Below are 17168 nucleotides of genomic sequence, written 5' to 3'. Positions count from 1 at the left end.
TATTTAGGTTCCATAGTAAAGTGATACTACCTAGTGTTTGTCTTTCTTTGTGTGGCTTATTTCACTTAGCATAACGCCTTCAACATAGCTGTTGTAAATGGCTAGATACTGTTGTTAAAGTCTTTTTTATCCTTGCTGGCTTTCTGTCTAATCATTCTATCAGTTATTGAGAATGGCTTAATAGTATATCTAACTTATGTTGAATGGTCTGTTTTCCAATTGTGTTGTCAGTTTTTGCTTCCTATTTTTGGAGGCTTTGCTGTTTGTTATGTATACATTTAAAATTGTATCTTTCTCATATATTGATCTTTTAATTATGAAGGAAATATCTTAGTGTCTATTAATATTTTTTTGTCTTAAAGTCTATTTCAGCAGATAGTAATATAATCACTTATGTTCTCTTAGGGTTATTGTTTGTATGGTATATCTTTTTCCATCCTTTCACTTTCTTTGTGTTTTTTTTTAAAATAATTATTTATTGTTGAAAGTATTACATATGTTCTTCTTTCCTCCCCATTAGCCCCCTGCAGCCAGTCCCTGCCCCACCACCCCTTTTGGATTTAAGGTGTGTCTTTTGTACACAGCATATAGTTGGGTCTGTTTTTATCCAGTTTGTCAGTCTCTGTGTTTAGTCCATTTATATTTACTGTAGTTATAATATGGTTGTATTCATGGGTAGCCATTTTGCTATTTGTTTTCTCAATGTTTCATATCTTTTTTTTTCTTCTTTTCCCCTTTTACTTCTCTCCTTATGAGTCAAATATTTTTTAGGATACCATTTAAAATTTTTTTAACCCTTTGCACTCGCTTGCTTTTTTCTCGATTCCTTTATTCTACTCGGGATTTAATTTTTTAAATACCCCAGATTTTACAAAGCGCAGCAGTAGAATAAAAAACTGGTTTCTTTTCATACAAACTTTTTTTTTGGATTTTTTTATATTTCAAATTATTGATACATTCAAAGAGTAATTTTAATCTCGACATCCAAGTGCAAAAGGTTAAAAATTCAATTACAGTGTGCACTCCATATTATTTTATACTAGAGGCCCGGTGCATGAAATTCATGCACGGGGGGTCCCTCAGCCCGACCTGTACCCTCTCCAATCCGAGAGCCCTCAGGGCATGTCCTGCTGATGGCTTAGGCCCACTCCCTGTGGTTCTCTGCTCTCTGCGGGGCTTGCCTGCTCCACACTATAGCGATGGGCAAGCAAGCCCTGCTGGGTGCTGCCTGCAGGCCCACTTGCCTGTTGTGGGTCGCCGACAGCTACCACCAAGCAGGCCCTGCTGTCTGCTGTCAAGCTGCACTGCTGGACCTACCCCCAGGCCCACCCTGAGGTTGCCTGTCCAGCCCTGCTTGGCTCCCTGGCCCCGCAGCAGCTGCAGCTGCTGAGGTCTGGCCCTGCCTCCCTCTTTGGCCCTTGAAGCAGCCTCGGTGGCTGCTGACCAGGCCCTCCCCCAGTGCAGGAGTATGGAGGCGGGTCCAGGCACTGCCGCTCCAGACCCGCAAACGCTGATGGGCTGCCGCCGCCCCCGGAGAGACCCCGCCCGGCGGCGGCAGCAGCAGCGGGGGCGGGGTCTCTCTGGGGGCGGTGGTGGTGGTGGCGGCAGCAGTGGCGGGGGCGGGGTCTCTCCGGGGGCAGCGGCGGCGGCAGCGGCGGGGTCTCTCGGGGGCGGTGGCGGCGGCGCCCGGACCCGCCCCCATCCGCCACCATTGCTCAGACCCGCGAACGCTGAGGGGTCTCCCCTCAGCAGCAAAGGATCCAGCCATTGAGAGGTGCAGGGGGCGGGACTCGTGAGTCCCGCCCCCTGCACCTCTCAATGGCTGGATAGGCCACCCCGAGTCCCGCCCCCCAGCCTCCCGCTGCCCAATCGTGGGCGTAGCGGAGTGATGTTTATTTGCATATTACTCCGTTATTAGATAGGATTAGTTTCAGGTGTATAGCATAATTTAGGATATCATTTTAATTCATTTTGATTAAAAATATAGCCCAGACTGGTGTTGCTAAGTGGTTTGAGTGATGGCCCATGCACTGAAGGGTTGAGGGTTTGATTCCTGGTCAAAGGCTTGTACCTGGGTTGCAGGTTTGATCCCTGGCCCTGGTTGGGAGACAGCCAATTGATGTGTCTCTCTCACATTGCTGTTTCTATCTCTCTCTCCCTCTCCCTACCTCTCTGAAATCAATAAAAACATATTATTAAAAAAATTAAAAATTTCAAACATTTTTTATTGCCTGACTGGTGTGGCTCAGAGGTTAAGTGTTAACCTATGAACTATGAGGTCACAGTTCAATTCCTGGTCAGGGCACAAGCCCGGGTTCCGGGCTTGATTCCCAGTAGGGGGCATGCAGGATGCAGCCGATCAATGATTCTCTCATCATTGATGTTGCTGTCTCTCTCTCCTCTCCCTTTCTCTCTCAAATCAATAAAAATATATTTAAAAAATTTATTTGTAGAAATTATCTACTTGTTGAGTCATTGTTGTCATACTTTCCTTTAATTCTTTAAGCATGTTCTCTTTAGTTCTTTGAACATATTTATAATAACTGCTTTGATGTCTTTGTCTGCTAAATCTAGTATATGGGGACCCTAAAAGAGCCAATTGCTTGCTTTTTTCTTTCCTTATTATGAACCACATTTTTCTGTTTTCTTTTGTATGTTTTATACTTTTTTTTATAATTGTACAATTTAGATAATATATTGTAGCAACTCTGGATTCTGATTGCTTCTTTTCTGCTCCTAAAGCTTATCATTGCTGATTTTCGTTTAATAACTTACCTAGAATATATCTGTGAAATCAGTTTGTCCTGTGGCATGTGGCAACAAATGTCTCTGCCCTGTTTATTATTGTTGTTTTTATTTAAAGATGACTTTCCAGGAGTCACCCTTTTTGCCAGTCAATGATTGGTCAAAAATTGTGCTCAAATACATAGAGCCAGTAATAGGTGTTGTTTTTTATTCCTGCTGACAGATTTATGTGTAGATTGGGGAAAGCATTCAAAGTTCAGACCATTTTCAAGTGTGCCTAATTTTTTATGTTCCCCTGAGGCTTATTATGAGTCTAGCCAGGAATGTGTGGATAGTTTGGGGTCTGGATCTACAATCTACATTCACTTTGATAGCTTCAGAGTTTTCCTTTGCACTTTTGGGCCTAGGTTTTCTGCTTTTCACTCAGAATCAACTCAATCCATTCTCTCAGCAAAGCTGCTAGTTTTCATGACCTGTTCTACCCTCAGAGAACTACCACACTGACTTAACTGAGAGGGTAGGAAGAGTAATGGGAGCTGGCTAAGGAAACAGTGCCCCAGACCTCTACTACTAGTATTTCCAAGTTCAGTAGATTTTCATGAACAAATATTTTTCAGCTTATTGTATGCATTTGGTCAAACTTCCAGTAATTTGAAGTGATTGTTTTGTTTTTTTAATCATCACTGGGGGATATGTTTCCACTGATTTTGAGATAGATAGATAGATAGATAGATAGATAGATAGATAGAGAGAGAGATCAACGTAAAAGAAATATCAATTGGTTGCCTCCTGCACGACTGATTGGGGATCGAACACACAACCTGGTTGTGTGGGGATCGAACACACAACCTGGTTGTGTGTCCAGGAAACTTAACCCTCAACCCTTTGGTGCAACGGGCCACGCTCCAATCGAGTCACACTGCCAGGACTGAGGTGATTGTTTTTTGACAGTATTTTTCCCAGCTATCAATTTGCTTTTGCAAAGAGGATTTGCCAAACTTTTCACTTCATCATGCTGGTAACTTCCTTTACTTCCTTTTGGTGTTTTTGAAATGTTTATTTATGTGGTTTTTCATATGAAGACATACAAAATGTTGCATCAAAAGCATATTATTTTAAAGTCTATTTAAAATTTATTTCTAAGATGCTACATTTCAGTTCCTTTAATAAGTATAATTAAACAAAAATTTAATCTTTTCATTGTTACAGATTTCAAGTTCCACCTATAAAGACAGGAATGAGGAATACAGAAGACAGTTCACACAACTACCTGATACAGAGAAGCTGATAGCAGGTAAGAAATACAGGAATTTGCAGAAAACCACTTTACTACCTCATTATCAAAATAGAACTGATGAGTGACAATACTCTAGAAAATTCCAGCTTTTGTGCTAGACAGAAAATGTTTTTCAATATAAGCAGCATGTTATTCATAATTACACAATGTAAAACTAAGTCGTAATTTGAGGAGGGGTGATCTTTGACTTATAAAAATATTAAATAATGGCTAAGAAAATAGAACTAAGGGGAAATGATTTGTCACAGTTTCTACTGGTGCTTCTTTCAAATGGTTTTGTAAGAAAAATTTAAATTTGATGTTCAATATATATTATCTTTCCCCAAATAAAAGATAACTCCTTAACAGGTTGTAGAGCAATTTTATAAAATTTTCTGGGGCTATGTCATTATTCGTGTAATATTTCAGATAGATGTTTTAGGAACAGATTTTAGTCATTTTTCTTACAAAAGTGCGTTATTTATTTATTTTTATTTCCGAGAGGAAGGGAGAGGAAGAGATAGAAATATCAATGATGAGAGAGAATCATTGATCGGCTGCCTCCTGCATGCACGCCCCACACTGGGGATCAAGTGAGCAACCTGGGCATGTGCCCTGACCTGGTATCAAACTGTGACCTCCTGGTTCATAGGTTAATGCTCAACTACTGAGCCACGCTGGCTGGGCAAGTTTTGCTAGCTTTCAAGATCATTCTGGTAGGAGTGTAGAAGACAGAATAAAGGTTGAAGAAATTGCGGGCTGAATGCTCTGTCAGAGGATGGTGAAGACCTGGTTCTGGAGGCTAGAAGTCTAAGATTAAGGTGCTATCAAGGTCACTTTCTGGTGAGAGCTCTCTTCCTGACTTGCATATGGCTGCCTACTCACTGTGTCCTAACATAGCTTTTCCTCTGTGCATGTGTGCACAGGGAGAGAAAGAGCCATTATTTTTAATATAAACTTAATATAGATATCTATATATATAAGAGGCTAAGTCCGTCCATCTGATCGGTAGCTATGATGTGCACTGACCACAAGGAGGCAGATGCTCAATGCAGGAGCTGCCATGACACGCACTGGCCATTTAAAAATAAATGGCACCATGGACCTGGCGCCAACAAACCAGCACTCAGCTTTCCCCAAGTGGGACACAGGCCCCACCACCACACCAGAGCGACACCCCATCAAATCACAGCCAATGCTGCCAAGACCTCATGGCGCAAAGTGTGGCCCACAGCCCAGCCCAGCCTTGAAACGGTTGCTGTGGGCGCTGGGTAATGACATCACATAGCAACGCCTGGTTTCCTCTCTCTAGTGACTAGCCTCCTTGGAGTTTCTTCAGCCCAGCAACACGACTTGCTTTATAGCCAGGTGCAAACATTTTACAGTTGAACCAAATGTCTGTGAAGCGTTTCCCCGTGCCTCATCTTATTTGATCCTCACAGAAGTCCTGGAGTAGGTAGATAGGAGACTTGGTGGAATCCTATTTTCTTTTCATTAGCCAGAAAATGGAGATTTAGAAAGCTTAGAAACTTGACCCCACTGAAAAGAAGTAGAAAATGGTGGACATTGAAAATAACTTCAGGTTTTCTCACTGCGCAGAATATAGTCAAACACTGCTGCAGTTAAATATTTTAACCTTTGTTCTCCCTGCATGATCTACAATAATAATCTGATTCGTGTTGATATTTACTGCTGTGTTGCTGACAATTACCTGAAAGAGAAGTTGGGGTGCTTCACTGGGTTGGAAAAAGTTTAGCTAAGTCAGAAAGCAGGTCTAATTAAGCAAGTTTATCTATATACTAGAGGCCCGGTGCATGAAATTTGTGCATGGGCAGTGTCCCTCAGCCCGGCCTGCACCCTCTCCAATCTGGGACCCCTCGCAGGATGTCCGACTGTGGGTTTAGGCCCGATCCCATAGGGCCTTGGATCCTACTGTGGCTTTGTCCAGAAGGAAGTTGGATGTCCGGAAGATGTCCGGTTGACCAGGTCTAATTAGCATATTACCCTTTTGTTAGTATAGATATAAAAAGCTAAGTTGACTCATGCATGCGTGATACATATACTAAAGCTCTCGCTGGCACCAATAGCATGTGTTTCAATCTGTCATTGTCGATCTTGAATTTGGTTGACACTTCTATTATAGAGAAAGGGCAAATAGCGATATTAAAGTATTTCTTCTAATTAATTTCCTTTCAATGTGCACAAATTCGTGCACCAGGACACTAGTTTTACAATAAAAATATAGAACTATGTTTTAGTTTTGGTATATATTTTATTTAACCATTTATCCATTGAACTTTCTCAGATTTCTGATACTCTTTTGCAGTACTTAATACAATATAACTGAATTTCTAGATAGCTAAGTACTTTAAAGCCCAGTATTTAAAAAATCATAACAATGAATTAAAGCAACTTTTAAGAACATTTAAAAGTAATACTTTCTCATAATAAAATGTTCGAATTCTACAAGAGGGCATATAATGAAGGTGAGTGGCCCTTCCAATGAAGATCACTCCAACCTTCTTCTTGGGGGATAAATACCTTTAGTAATTTCTTATGTATATTTTCAGATATTTTCTGTTTATATTCCCAGGGGAATATACATATATTCCTAAGAGAACTTAAATGGGAGCACACTGTGCTTACTGTTTGAATCTTGTTTAGAGCTCTTTCTATTAGCACTGCTTATAGATCCACTTTATTCTTTTAATGGTTGCTTAATATTCAGTATGAATGTTTGTACCATAATTTATTTGACAAATCCCCTTTTGATGGAATTTTTATTGGCTCCTGTCTTTTACTATTACCACTAATGTTACCTTGAACCTTCTTTTACATTTGTTTTATCACACATGTGCACACATTGTAGGATAAATTCCATAAAGTGGAATTGTGGCAAAAAGGTAATGAACATTTAAAAAGTTTACTGTTGCCAAGTTATCCTCCAAAAGGGTTGTACCAGTGTTTATTCTCATCAGCAGTGTTTCTAAGTACCTGTTTTGCCATACCTCAGGAACTTTGCTTTAGCAAGATTTAGTAGATAGAAATGGTACATAGTCATTGTTTAAATATGCATTTCTTTAATTAAGAAGGAGGTTGAGGATTTATTTATATACTAGAAGCCCAATACACGAAGATTCGTGCTAGAATGGGCTTTCCTTTCCCTGGCTGCCGGCACCGCCTTTCCACTCCGGCTCAGACCCTTTCTGCTCAGGCCCTGGAGCTGCCTCTTTCCACTCTGGGAGCCACCTCTTTTCGCTCTGGCCCCACCTTCCCACGCTGCCCAGAGGCCCTGAGAGACGGGGGTGGGGCAGAATGCCTGCGTCGTCACCATGGTGACAACGCAAGCATCCTGCCCCCATCACTCGGTGCCTGTGTATGCAAATTAACTGCCATCTTTGTTGGGTTAATTTGCATATCACTCCTGATTGGCTGGTGGCGTAACGGAGGTATGGTCAATTTACATGTTTGTCTATTATTAGGTAAGATCTTTTTCTGTGAAGCTTTCTTTTCATAAACTTCGCTTATTTTTCTAGTGGTTATTTGTCTTTTTCTTAATTTGAAGTAGCTTGTTACATGCTTAAAAAATTAGATTTTTTTTCCATGTGTGTTGCAAATGTTTCTTGCCAGTTTGTCAACTTGAAATCAAGTACTTTTCATGGAAACCTGTATATGTGTATCACACTCATTATTACTTTATTGAAAGAAATTAATTTGATGACACAGTGTTGTATAAAACATCAAAGTTTTATAAAAAAGAAAATATTAAATCATTGGGGATCCTACCACCTATAGATAATTTTGGTTAATATTTTATGGGTAGCTTTCTAGATATTTTTTCAGTGTGTATATTTGCTTTTCATGTAGAAAATCTCATTAAATATCACATAATCTCGATTTAATGGGTGAGTTTAGTAAGGTCACAGATTTAAAGTTACTTGAAGGTAAAAGAAAGAATTATATTAATATATACTTACAATAAACAATTTGAATTTGAATTTTACAAATACCATTTATATCAGAACCTCTCAATAATGAAGTACTTATGTATAAATCTAACGTGCAGGCTTTCTCTGCTAACAACTGTAAAATATTAATAAAAGAAGATCCAACAAATGTTTATGAATCAGAAGACTCAATATTGTTAAGATCTCAGTTCCCTCAAATGAAAATCCCAGCGAGCTTTTTTTTTATAGATAATAACAAGTTGATTCTAAAATTTATATGGAAAAGCAAAAAAAAAAAAAAAAAATAGAATAGCCAAAATAATTCTGAAAAAGAAGAACAAAGCTGGAGGTTATACACTACTTGATTTCAAGACATTATGAAGGTATTGTAATGAAGACAGTATGAGATTTGCCAAATAATAGATACTTAGATTAGTGGAACAGAAAGAAAAGCCCACATAAAATTCATACAAATAATTGTGAACTGATTTTTGAGAAAGGTGTATATTCAATGGAGAAAAGTTAGTCTTTTCAACAAATGACGCAAGATGATTATTTTGCTTTTAAAAAGATTCATACACATCCAGTCCTGTCTGGTGCGCTCAATGGTTAGAACGTTGGCCCTCTCACCAAAGGGTCTCAGCTTTGATTCCCTGTCAAGGGCATGCACCCGGGTTTTAGGTTTGATCCCAAGCTCCAGTTAAGGTGTGGGCAGGAGGCAACCAATCAATGTGTCTCTCTCACATCGATGTTTCTTTCTCTCCACTTTCCTCCCTTCCTTCCACTTTCTCTAAAAAATCAATGGAAAAAATGTCCTCAGGTGAGAATTAACAACAAAAAAAGATTCACACACATCTCAAAGGATCTGAGAAAATATTTACAAGTTTTCTAAAGAGAATGCTTTGAGAAAAGGGAATGGGAGTCCTTTTCCCTTTTTGCACCAGAGAAAATCACTTTTTATCTTTTTCAATTTGTATTTGTCTGAGGTAAAAAAAAAATAAATAACATGAAAAAATGTAAAGTATGAAACATGAGAATGGTTATCTTTTGTAATTTAAATACGAAATCTGAGAATAATCCTAAAAATATTGTTCCAAGTTCTTTTTAAAGAAATGTTTGTATTATTGGGCTCCCAAAAATGATTGCTGCTATAAAAGAATACTTTTGCATGTGCATTTCCTGAATGATTATTTAAAAAAACACTTTTTTTTTCCTTTTGTAAATTGGGGTGACAATGGTTAACAAAATTATACAGGTTTCAGGTGCACAATTCAAAGACTGTTATTCTGCCAGGACTCAAAGTTGGAACCTTTGAATTAGAAGTTCAATGTGCTAAACACATTCTTTTAATTCATTGTCATCTCCCTTATGGATAGATATGCCTAAATTCTTTGGTAAAACTAAAGAGTACATCTTGTTTATTTAAATATGTGCATACTACTTATAATGCAAGCTTATTCTAGAAATATATGGTTCACTCCATCTGTATTCCTATAACATTACATATTTCCACTATATCTATTGTTACATTATAGTTATTAAAAGAATCTTTGAGTTGGAGTCATTCAATTTTGCCAAAATTGATCATATAATAGTAAGTTGATGTACCACATACCAAAATGACTTATGTTGCTTATTGAATTTACTTAATTTTCTAACTTTCTAGTAACCAATTATCTATACTTATAATAGGGTAATATGCAAATTGGTTGGGACGCCGTCACATAATGACTGAACAGCAGGAGGGCAGGGCAGTGAGCTACAAGTGGCGGAAAGCTACAGAAGGGCAGGACAGTGGTGGAGAGCTATGTGTGGCGGAGAGCTACAAGCTGCGGTGGGTGGGGCAGCAGCTGAGGAAAGCGGCAGCGAGCTACTTGTGCACGGATTATGCGCAGGGCCACTAGACCTATCTAATAAAAGAGTAATATGCAAATTGACCACACCCCACAAGCCACGCCCACCAGCCAATCAGGAGTGAGTATGCAAATTAACCCAACCAAGATGGCTGCGGCCACGGAGCAAGCAGGAGGCTTGGGTTTCCCTGGCAATGGAGGAAGCCAAGCTTTCCGCACACCCTGGCCGGCCAAGGCCTCCACTCAAGGCTACAAAGTTTCAATTATAGAAGATAAATAAATCCCAACAAAAATGGCGGTAGCCACGGAGCTGGAGAGAGCAGGAGGCTTGAGTTGCCCCCGGCGATGGAGGAAGCCAAGCTTCCACAGCCTTGGCCTGCCTTGGTCTCCGCTCAAGGCTACAAAGTTTCAATTATAGAAGATAAATAAATCCCAGATACCAGGGCCTCCGCTTGGGTTGCCAGGGGGCGTGGCTGGCCTGCAAACCACCACAGGCCCCTCGCTCAGGCCGCCCCATGCCCCAAGGAAACCCCCACCCTGATCTGGGACACTCTTCAGGGCAAACCAGCTGGCCCTCACCCTTGCACCAGACCTCTATCCTATCTAATAAAAGGGTAATATGCAAATTGACCATCACTCCAACACATAAGATGGTTGCCCCCATGTGGTCAAAGATGGCTGCCCCCATGTGGACACAAGATGGCCACCACAAGATGGCCAGCAGGGGAGGGCAGTTGGGAGGGATCAGGCCTGCAGGGGAGGGAAGTTAGGGGTTACCAGGCTGGCAGAGGAGGAAAGTTGGTGGCGACTGGGCCTGCAGGGAAAGGCAGTTGGGGGGACCCAGGCCTGCAGGGGAGGGCAGTTAGGGGTGACCAGGCCTGCAGGGGAGGGCAGTTAGGGGCAAACAGGCTGGCAGGGGAGCAGTTAGGCATCAATCAGGCTGGCAGGGGAGTGGTTAGGGGGTTATCAGGCTGGCAGGCAGAAGCAGTTAGGGGCAATCAGGAAGGCAGGCAGGCAAGCCGTTGGGAGCCAGCAGTCCTGGATTGTGAGAGGGATGTAGGATCGGGCCTAAACGGGCAGTCGGACATCCCTCGAGGGGTCCCAGATTGGAGAGGGTGCAGGCTGGGCTGAGGGACACACCCCTCCGGTGCACAAATTTTGTGCACCGGGCCTCTAGTAAAGTAATAAAAACCCATAAAATGATTTTATTTTTGTTAATTCTCACCTGAGGATATTTTTTTCCATTGATTTTTAAAGAGTGGAAGGGAGGGATAAAGAAAGGGAGGAAAACAGAGAGAGAAAGAAGAAGGGAGAGAGAGAGAGAGAGAGAAAGAGAGAAATTGACATTGATTGGTTGCCTCCTGCAGGAGTTGGGAAATCTAACCTGCAACCCAGGTGTGTGCCCTTGATCCGGAGTTGAACCCTTGGCCCTTTGGTGGAAGAGCCAATGCTCTAACCATTTAGCACACTGACCAGGGCCATAACATGATTTTTTGAAAAAATCTTTTAATTGATTTCAGAGAGGAAGGGAAAAGGAGAAAGATAGATACATCAATGATGAGTGGGAATCATTGATCAGCTGCCTCCTGCATGACCCCACTGGGGATCGATCCTGAAGCCTGGGCATATGCTCTGGTTAGGAATTGAACCATGACCTCCTGGTTCACAGGTCGATGCTCAACCACTGAGCAACACTGGCCGGGCCATAAAATGATTTTTGATAAACATTACTTTTTTATTTTATTATATATGAGTCAGATTGTTAACATGACTCAAATCAGGTAGACTATTGCTTTCTGAAATGCTGATAATTATGTACTTGTTTATCAGTAGGAAAATTGGGAGCAAAAAAAGTAAAATCTCTTTGCTTTTAAAATATTTTGGTAATTTCTCACATAGAATATATTGCTAGAAAGCTATTATATAAAAACTAAATTTTATTGAGGTACAAATTTATTAAAATAAAATATACCTGTTTTTGGGAAATAATTTTTAAAACCATTGTAAAAAGCCTGTCAACCTATTCTATATAATAAAAGCCTAATATGCTAAGTGTCCAGTCATCCGGTCAGCCATTCAACCAATCAAAGCGTAATATGCTAATGATATGCTAAGGCCACACAACTGCTCGCTATCATGTGCATTGACCACCAGGGGGCAGACACTCTGACCAGTAGGTTAGCTTGCTGCTGGGGTCTGGCTGATCAGGACTGAGCAAGATGGGCTGGACTTGCCCTGGAGCCCTCCCGCTGTCCCTCCCCAGCTGGCCAACCTCCCGTGTCCCTTCCCAGCCCCGATCGTGCACCGGTGGGGTCCCTTGGCTTGGCCTGTGCCCTCTCGCAATCCGGGCTGAGGGGACTCCCCCCCATGCCCCGAGTGCACGAATTTTGTGCACCAGGCCTCTAGTCTATACTTATAATAGGGTAATATGCAAATTGGTCGTGACACTGTCATGTAACGACCAATCTGCAGGAGGGCGGGGCAGCGAGCTACCTGTGGTGGAGAGTTACAGGAGGGTGGGGCAGCGGGTGGAGAGCTACAGGAGGGCAGGGCAGCGAGCTACCTGTGGCTGGAGAGCTATGAGCAGCGGTGGGTGGGGCGGCCAGCTGAGGCAAGCGGCAGTGAGCTACTCTCGCACAGATTCGTGCGCAGGGCCACTAGTATTAAATAATCTTGAGTTAAAATAATCCAGTTGCTTGCTATAGCTTTGTACATAGTTAATGTAAAGTAATGCAGTGGTCCTCAGAGTGTGGCATCACCTGGGAGCTTGTTTCACATGCAATCTCTTCATCCCAGCCCAGACATTTAATCAGAAACTCTGGGGGAGGGGCCCAGCAAGCCGTGTTTGAATAAGTCTGCCAGATATTTCTGATGTGAAATTTGAGAAGCATTAAACTAATAAAATGTGTCTGTGGTTTAGATAACAACTTCAGGACACCTCAAGGTGATCTTTAGCGCAATCTCTGTTTTAGAAATGCATACTAGTAAATGAGTAACTTAATCTGTTTAATTATTTGCTAGGATTTTTTGTTTGGTGGCATCTCAAATTTGTTTTGCTGAAGGAAGCATTTTGAAAAAGTGCATTACTTTGCTCAATTTTCAGTATTTGCTTAGAATTTTAATGACTAAACTTAAATATTTTGGTGTTTATAACCTCCACAAGTTTTCCTAAAATTGCTAATCACTGTATATATAGTTTTAAAATGTATCAGTTTAACTAAATCTCCTCATAGCAGCCTTTTATATCTTGTATAATTGGTAATTTAGCAATACTATTTACGTTAGCCAAAGAGTCAGATCTTAATCTTAGAAGCATGGTATTAACTTGTTTACCAGTACTCTTGATTTTGCTGGATTTTAATGCTGGTGTGGAGAGGATCAACTTTAAAACACACACACACACACACTTTTTGGAGTTATCATTGTTCCCTCCCTCACCTTTGTCCAACATCTAATTAATCACCAATTTCCATCAGTACTACCTCTTAATATTTTTGAATCTAACTGCTTCTTTCTCTAATACTGTCATCTTTTGGTCTGGGCCACAATCAGTTTTCCCTTGGATTTCCAACTGATTTATCTGAATCCATTCTCACATTGTGAATAAAGTGGTTTTTAATAAGATACAAATTGATCATGCCTCTTCCACTTAAAACTTATCAGTGGCTTCTCATCAAGTCCACAGCTCACCAGGGCCTGAGACACCTTCCCTTGCCTACCTTCTCTAGGCCCGAGATCTCTGTATATAGTAGCTTAAATGAGCTGTGCTTCTTTCTACCATGGGGCCTTTGTAAATACTGTTTGTTCCCTCATGGTCTAGCTGACCCTTCATTGATCTTTAGGTCTCAGTTTAAAGATTACTTTTTCTGGAAAACTTTTCCTGATTAATTTTCTACCTGCCCCACTCCCCATACCTATGTATGCCTTGTTATATTCTCTCATAGCTTCCTTCACACTTTGGTCATTATACTTATAAATTTATTTGTTTATTGCATGCCTTCCCCTCTAGACTGTATTCCATGAGGGCAAGGTCCTTTTCTGGTAACCCTAGTGTATGGTGCACAAAGAATACGAACGAGTAAATGAATGAATGAATGAATGCATGAACTAATGAATGAAGAGTGATGATTTTCTGTGTACTAAGGTAGTATAAGATTTATTAAGTTGCCATGTTTTTGTGACTAAGCTGTTCCTTATTTGTGTAGATTATGCTTGTGCTCTTCAGAAAGACATTTTGCTTCAGGGACGACTATACCTTTCAGAAAACTGGCTATGTTTCCATAGCAACATCTTCAAATGGGAAACGACAGTAAGACATATTTTGATTTGATTTGTTGATACAAATAATTGCATAGATAGAAACTGTATACAGTTCTCCTAAAAGTAATGTACTTTAAATTCTAAAGTAAAATTTTATGTATTTGCATATCTATATTGTATATACGTAAACACAATATGTGTTGTAGAAGCGTGCAATATATTTTTCTTAATACTTTGAGCTCCATGTGTACATATGTAATACAGTCGGAGAAAGATTTCCGACTGAAAAAAGCTTGAATATACATCCTTTTGACTGCCAAAGTTATGTCTTGTCACAGTCTGAAGTGTGTGTGTGTGTGTGTGTGTGTGTGTGTGTGTGTGTAGAACATGAACACCCACATGTCTTTTCACGCTTTATCCTAATGTTAGAGATAGGAGTTGATGCGGGAAATTACTGAAAGGAAGAATGTCTGACTGCTGACCCTGTTTTTCTCAGAGAAAACAAACATGTAATTAATATGAACTCCTTTAGGTTTTTCTAGTCTGGATTAGATTGATGTAATACTTGGTGTTTTGTGTTATATGTATTATAAAAAAAATCCATTTTGTAATTTTTTTCTTTTGTGTGTTTAGATTTCTATTGCTTTAAAGAATATAACCTTCATCACCAAGGAGAAAACTGCTAGACTCATCCCCAATGCTATCCAGATCGCTACCGACAATGAAAAGGTGAGAAACTTTTCTGCCTTTGCCTTATTACATAATGTGGAGGACATCTGCCTCATACTAACCATCAGTATTAGGAATATAAGCAATTCTTCTTAGAATTATGGATATCTACTAGTAATCAAGATACACTGAATTTCATGCTAGATTTCTGTATACTTAAATACTTATTGATGGTTAAATGACTGCTAACATTTTTTTGTACTTTATAGTTTAAAGAGAACTTTATTCCATGTTTATCATTTCTTCATTATAAGAAGTAGATTAAGCATTAGCAAAACATCCTTATTATTTCTAATACATTAATAATTCTATAATTGTTTTTTTTATGCATAATAGCAACTAATACAGACAAATGATTCTGGTGAACAGAGGTTTGGGTAGCATACAAGGAAACATAAACATTTAAATAATGTTTTAGGATGGCAATTATCTTTAACCGCCATCATTTATATTATCCACCTATAATATCTGCCATTTCTTAGTGGAGATATATGAAGAATCTTTCTATACCCATCTGGAAAATTGATTAGGGCTCTGTATGTGACATTAGGTCACATGTTATGTATATAATCCTATTTGGAAAAGTTCCTAGCTATGTTCTTGTTATAAAAAGTTTGCTTTATGGAGATTATTATATAGCAAGGTTTCAATTTATTAATTAGAAAATTATATTTTAACATCTTTGTGTGAAAAATATAAACACATGAAATATTATTAATTTGATATTTTATTTAATAAATCAAACATAGGACTGAGCTTTCTCATTCCTGGAAGTAAACACTTAATCATAAAAAGTCACAAACTAGGGGAAGGGAAGAGATGATACACTGAGAAACTATATTTAGTGCTGCCACTTGTCAGATTTTTTCATAAGAGCCTATATTAAAATGTGACCACAAAAATCCACTTAAATGCACAGGAAAAAATAGGGCTACATGCAAACATAGACTTATAGATTGAAACATGCTATTTCTCTTCACAAAATTCAAAGCAAAGTTTATTGTTAATATGGGTGTTTTATATATAATTAGCAGAGATTAGATATTTCTAGATATTTGAAACTATGAAAGATGATATAATTTTTTAAATATATATATATTTTTTATTGATTTCAGAGAGGAAGGGAGTGGGAGAGAGAGATAGAAACATCAATGATGAGAGAGAATCATTGATTGGCTGCCTCCTACACACCCCACACTGGGATGAGCCCACAGCCTGGGCATGTGCCCTGATCAGGAATCGAATCGTGACCTCCTGGTTCATAGGTCAACATTCAACCACTGAGCCATGCCAGCCAGGCAAAAGATGATATAATTTAAAATTAAGATCCTTAAAAATTAATTTATCTCTGAAATCCACTGTATTTTTTCATATTCTTTGTTTATACTTGTCTCAAATGGCTACCAAATCACATCTCTTTGCAAAGTTTAGAATAAATAAAATTTTAATTTTTTTCATAAATTTATTTAGATTGATTTTCATAGTTAAACTACGATGAACATAAATAGCTACATATTTCAAGCTCATTTCCCTAGAATATATTGATAAAATTGTATTTGCTGTAAGATACAATGTGAAAGATCCTTGTCCATGCACCAATTACCTGTTTTTCATCTATTGTAACAGAAAGTTAAAAAGAGTATATAAAGTAGGCGGTGGTGACTTACTCATTTGCTTTGACCATAGCAAATGCCAACAGAGCTTCATGACAGATACTTTCCCCCTTTTTAAAATGTCACTAAAATTATTCTACTATTTTTATTTTCAGTTTTTCTTTACATCTTTTGGTGCCAGGGATAGAAGTTACCTCAGTATCTTTAGATTGTGGCAGAATGCACTGTTAGACAAGGTAAGTGTTCATACCAGAGGCAGGTACTTGTTATCATAGCAACCTCCCAGTGTTTACCTAAACAGTGTTTGTGAGTTGAAAAGCTCCTTTTCATTTTTCTGGACTTAATGTTGGCTAGACTATTTAAATTCCAAGAAGATACTTGAGGCAAAACAAAATCCGTGGTTACGAGTTAAGATAGTAATTGTAATCCTCAGGGTAACCACCAAGAAAATAAATTTAGGAATAAATAAAAGAAACTTTAAATGACTTTCAGTGGTATATACTAGCACTATCTATTTAACACATAAGAAGGCAATAATGGAGGAATAGAAGGGCAAAAAAGACATGACATAGGAAAAATAGCAAAATTGCAGATATTACATTAAATTGTTAAATGGATTAAAAACTTCAATATAAGATAGAGATAGAAAAAAATATGCACCTATATGCTGTATATAAGAGACACATTAGATTTAAAGGCAGAAACAGATGAAACATAAAAGCATGGAAAAATATATACCATACAG

General features: G+C 39.2%; 1 protein-coding gene across 3 annotated transcripts in view; it reads left to right on the top strand.

The window, feature by feature from the left end:
* GRAMD1C (GRAM domain containing 1C) overlaps positions 1-17168 on the top strand; it is an 85953-nt gene that overhangs the window by 15056 nt on the left and 53729 nt on the right. For 2 of the 3 annotated variants that reach the window (XM_079763281.1, XM_079763279.1), the window contains exons 3-6: positions 3955-4039; positions 14027-14130; positions 14715-14810; positions 16579-16659. In XM_079763281.1, the coding sequence (XP_079619407.1) occupies positions 3955-4039; positions 14027-14130; positions 14715-14810; positions 16579-16659 (366 nt within the window). The remainder of the gene's footprint in view (positions 1-3954; positions 4040-14026; positions 14131-14714; positions 14811-16578; positions 16660-17168) is intronic. The other variant, XM_079763280.1, reaches the window with a different exon arrangement.

This window comes from Cnephaeus nilssonii, assembly GCF_951640355.1.
Source record: "Cnephaeus nilssonii genome assembly, chromosome: 3".
Taxonomy (NCBI): Eukaryota; Metazoa; Chordata; class Mammalia; order Chiroptera; family Vespertilionidae; genus Cnephaeus; species Cnephaeus nilssonii.
This window is presented reverse-complemented; position numbering and strand designations above follow the sequence as displayed.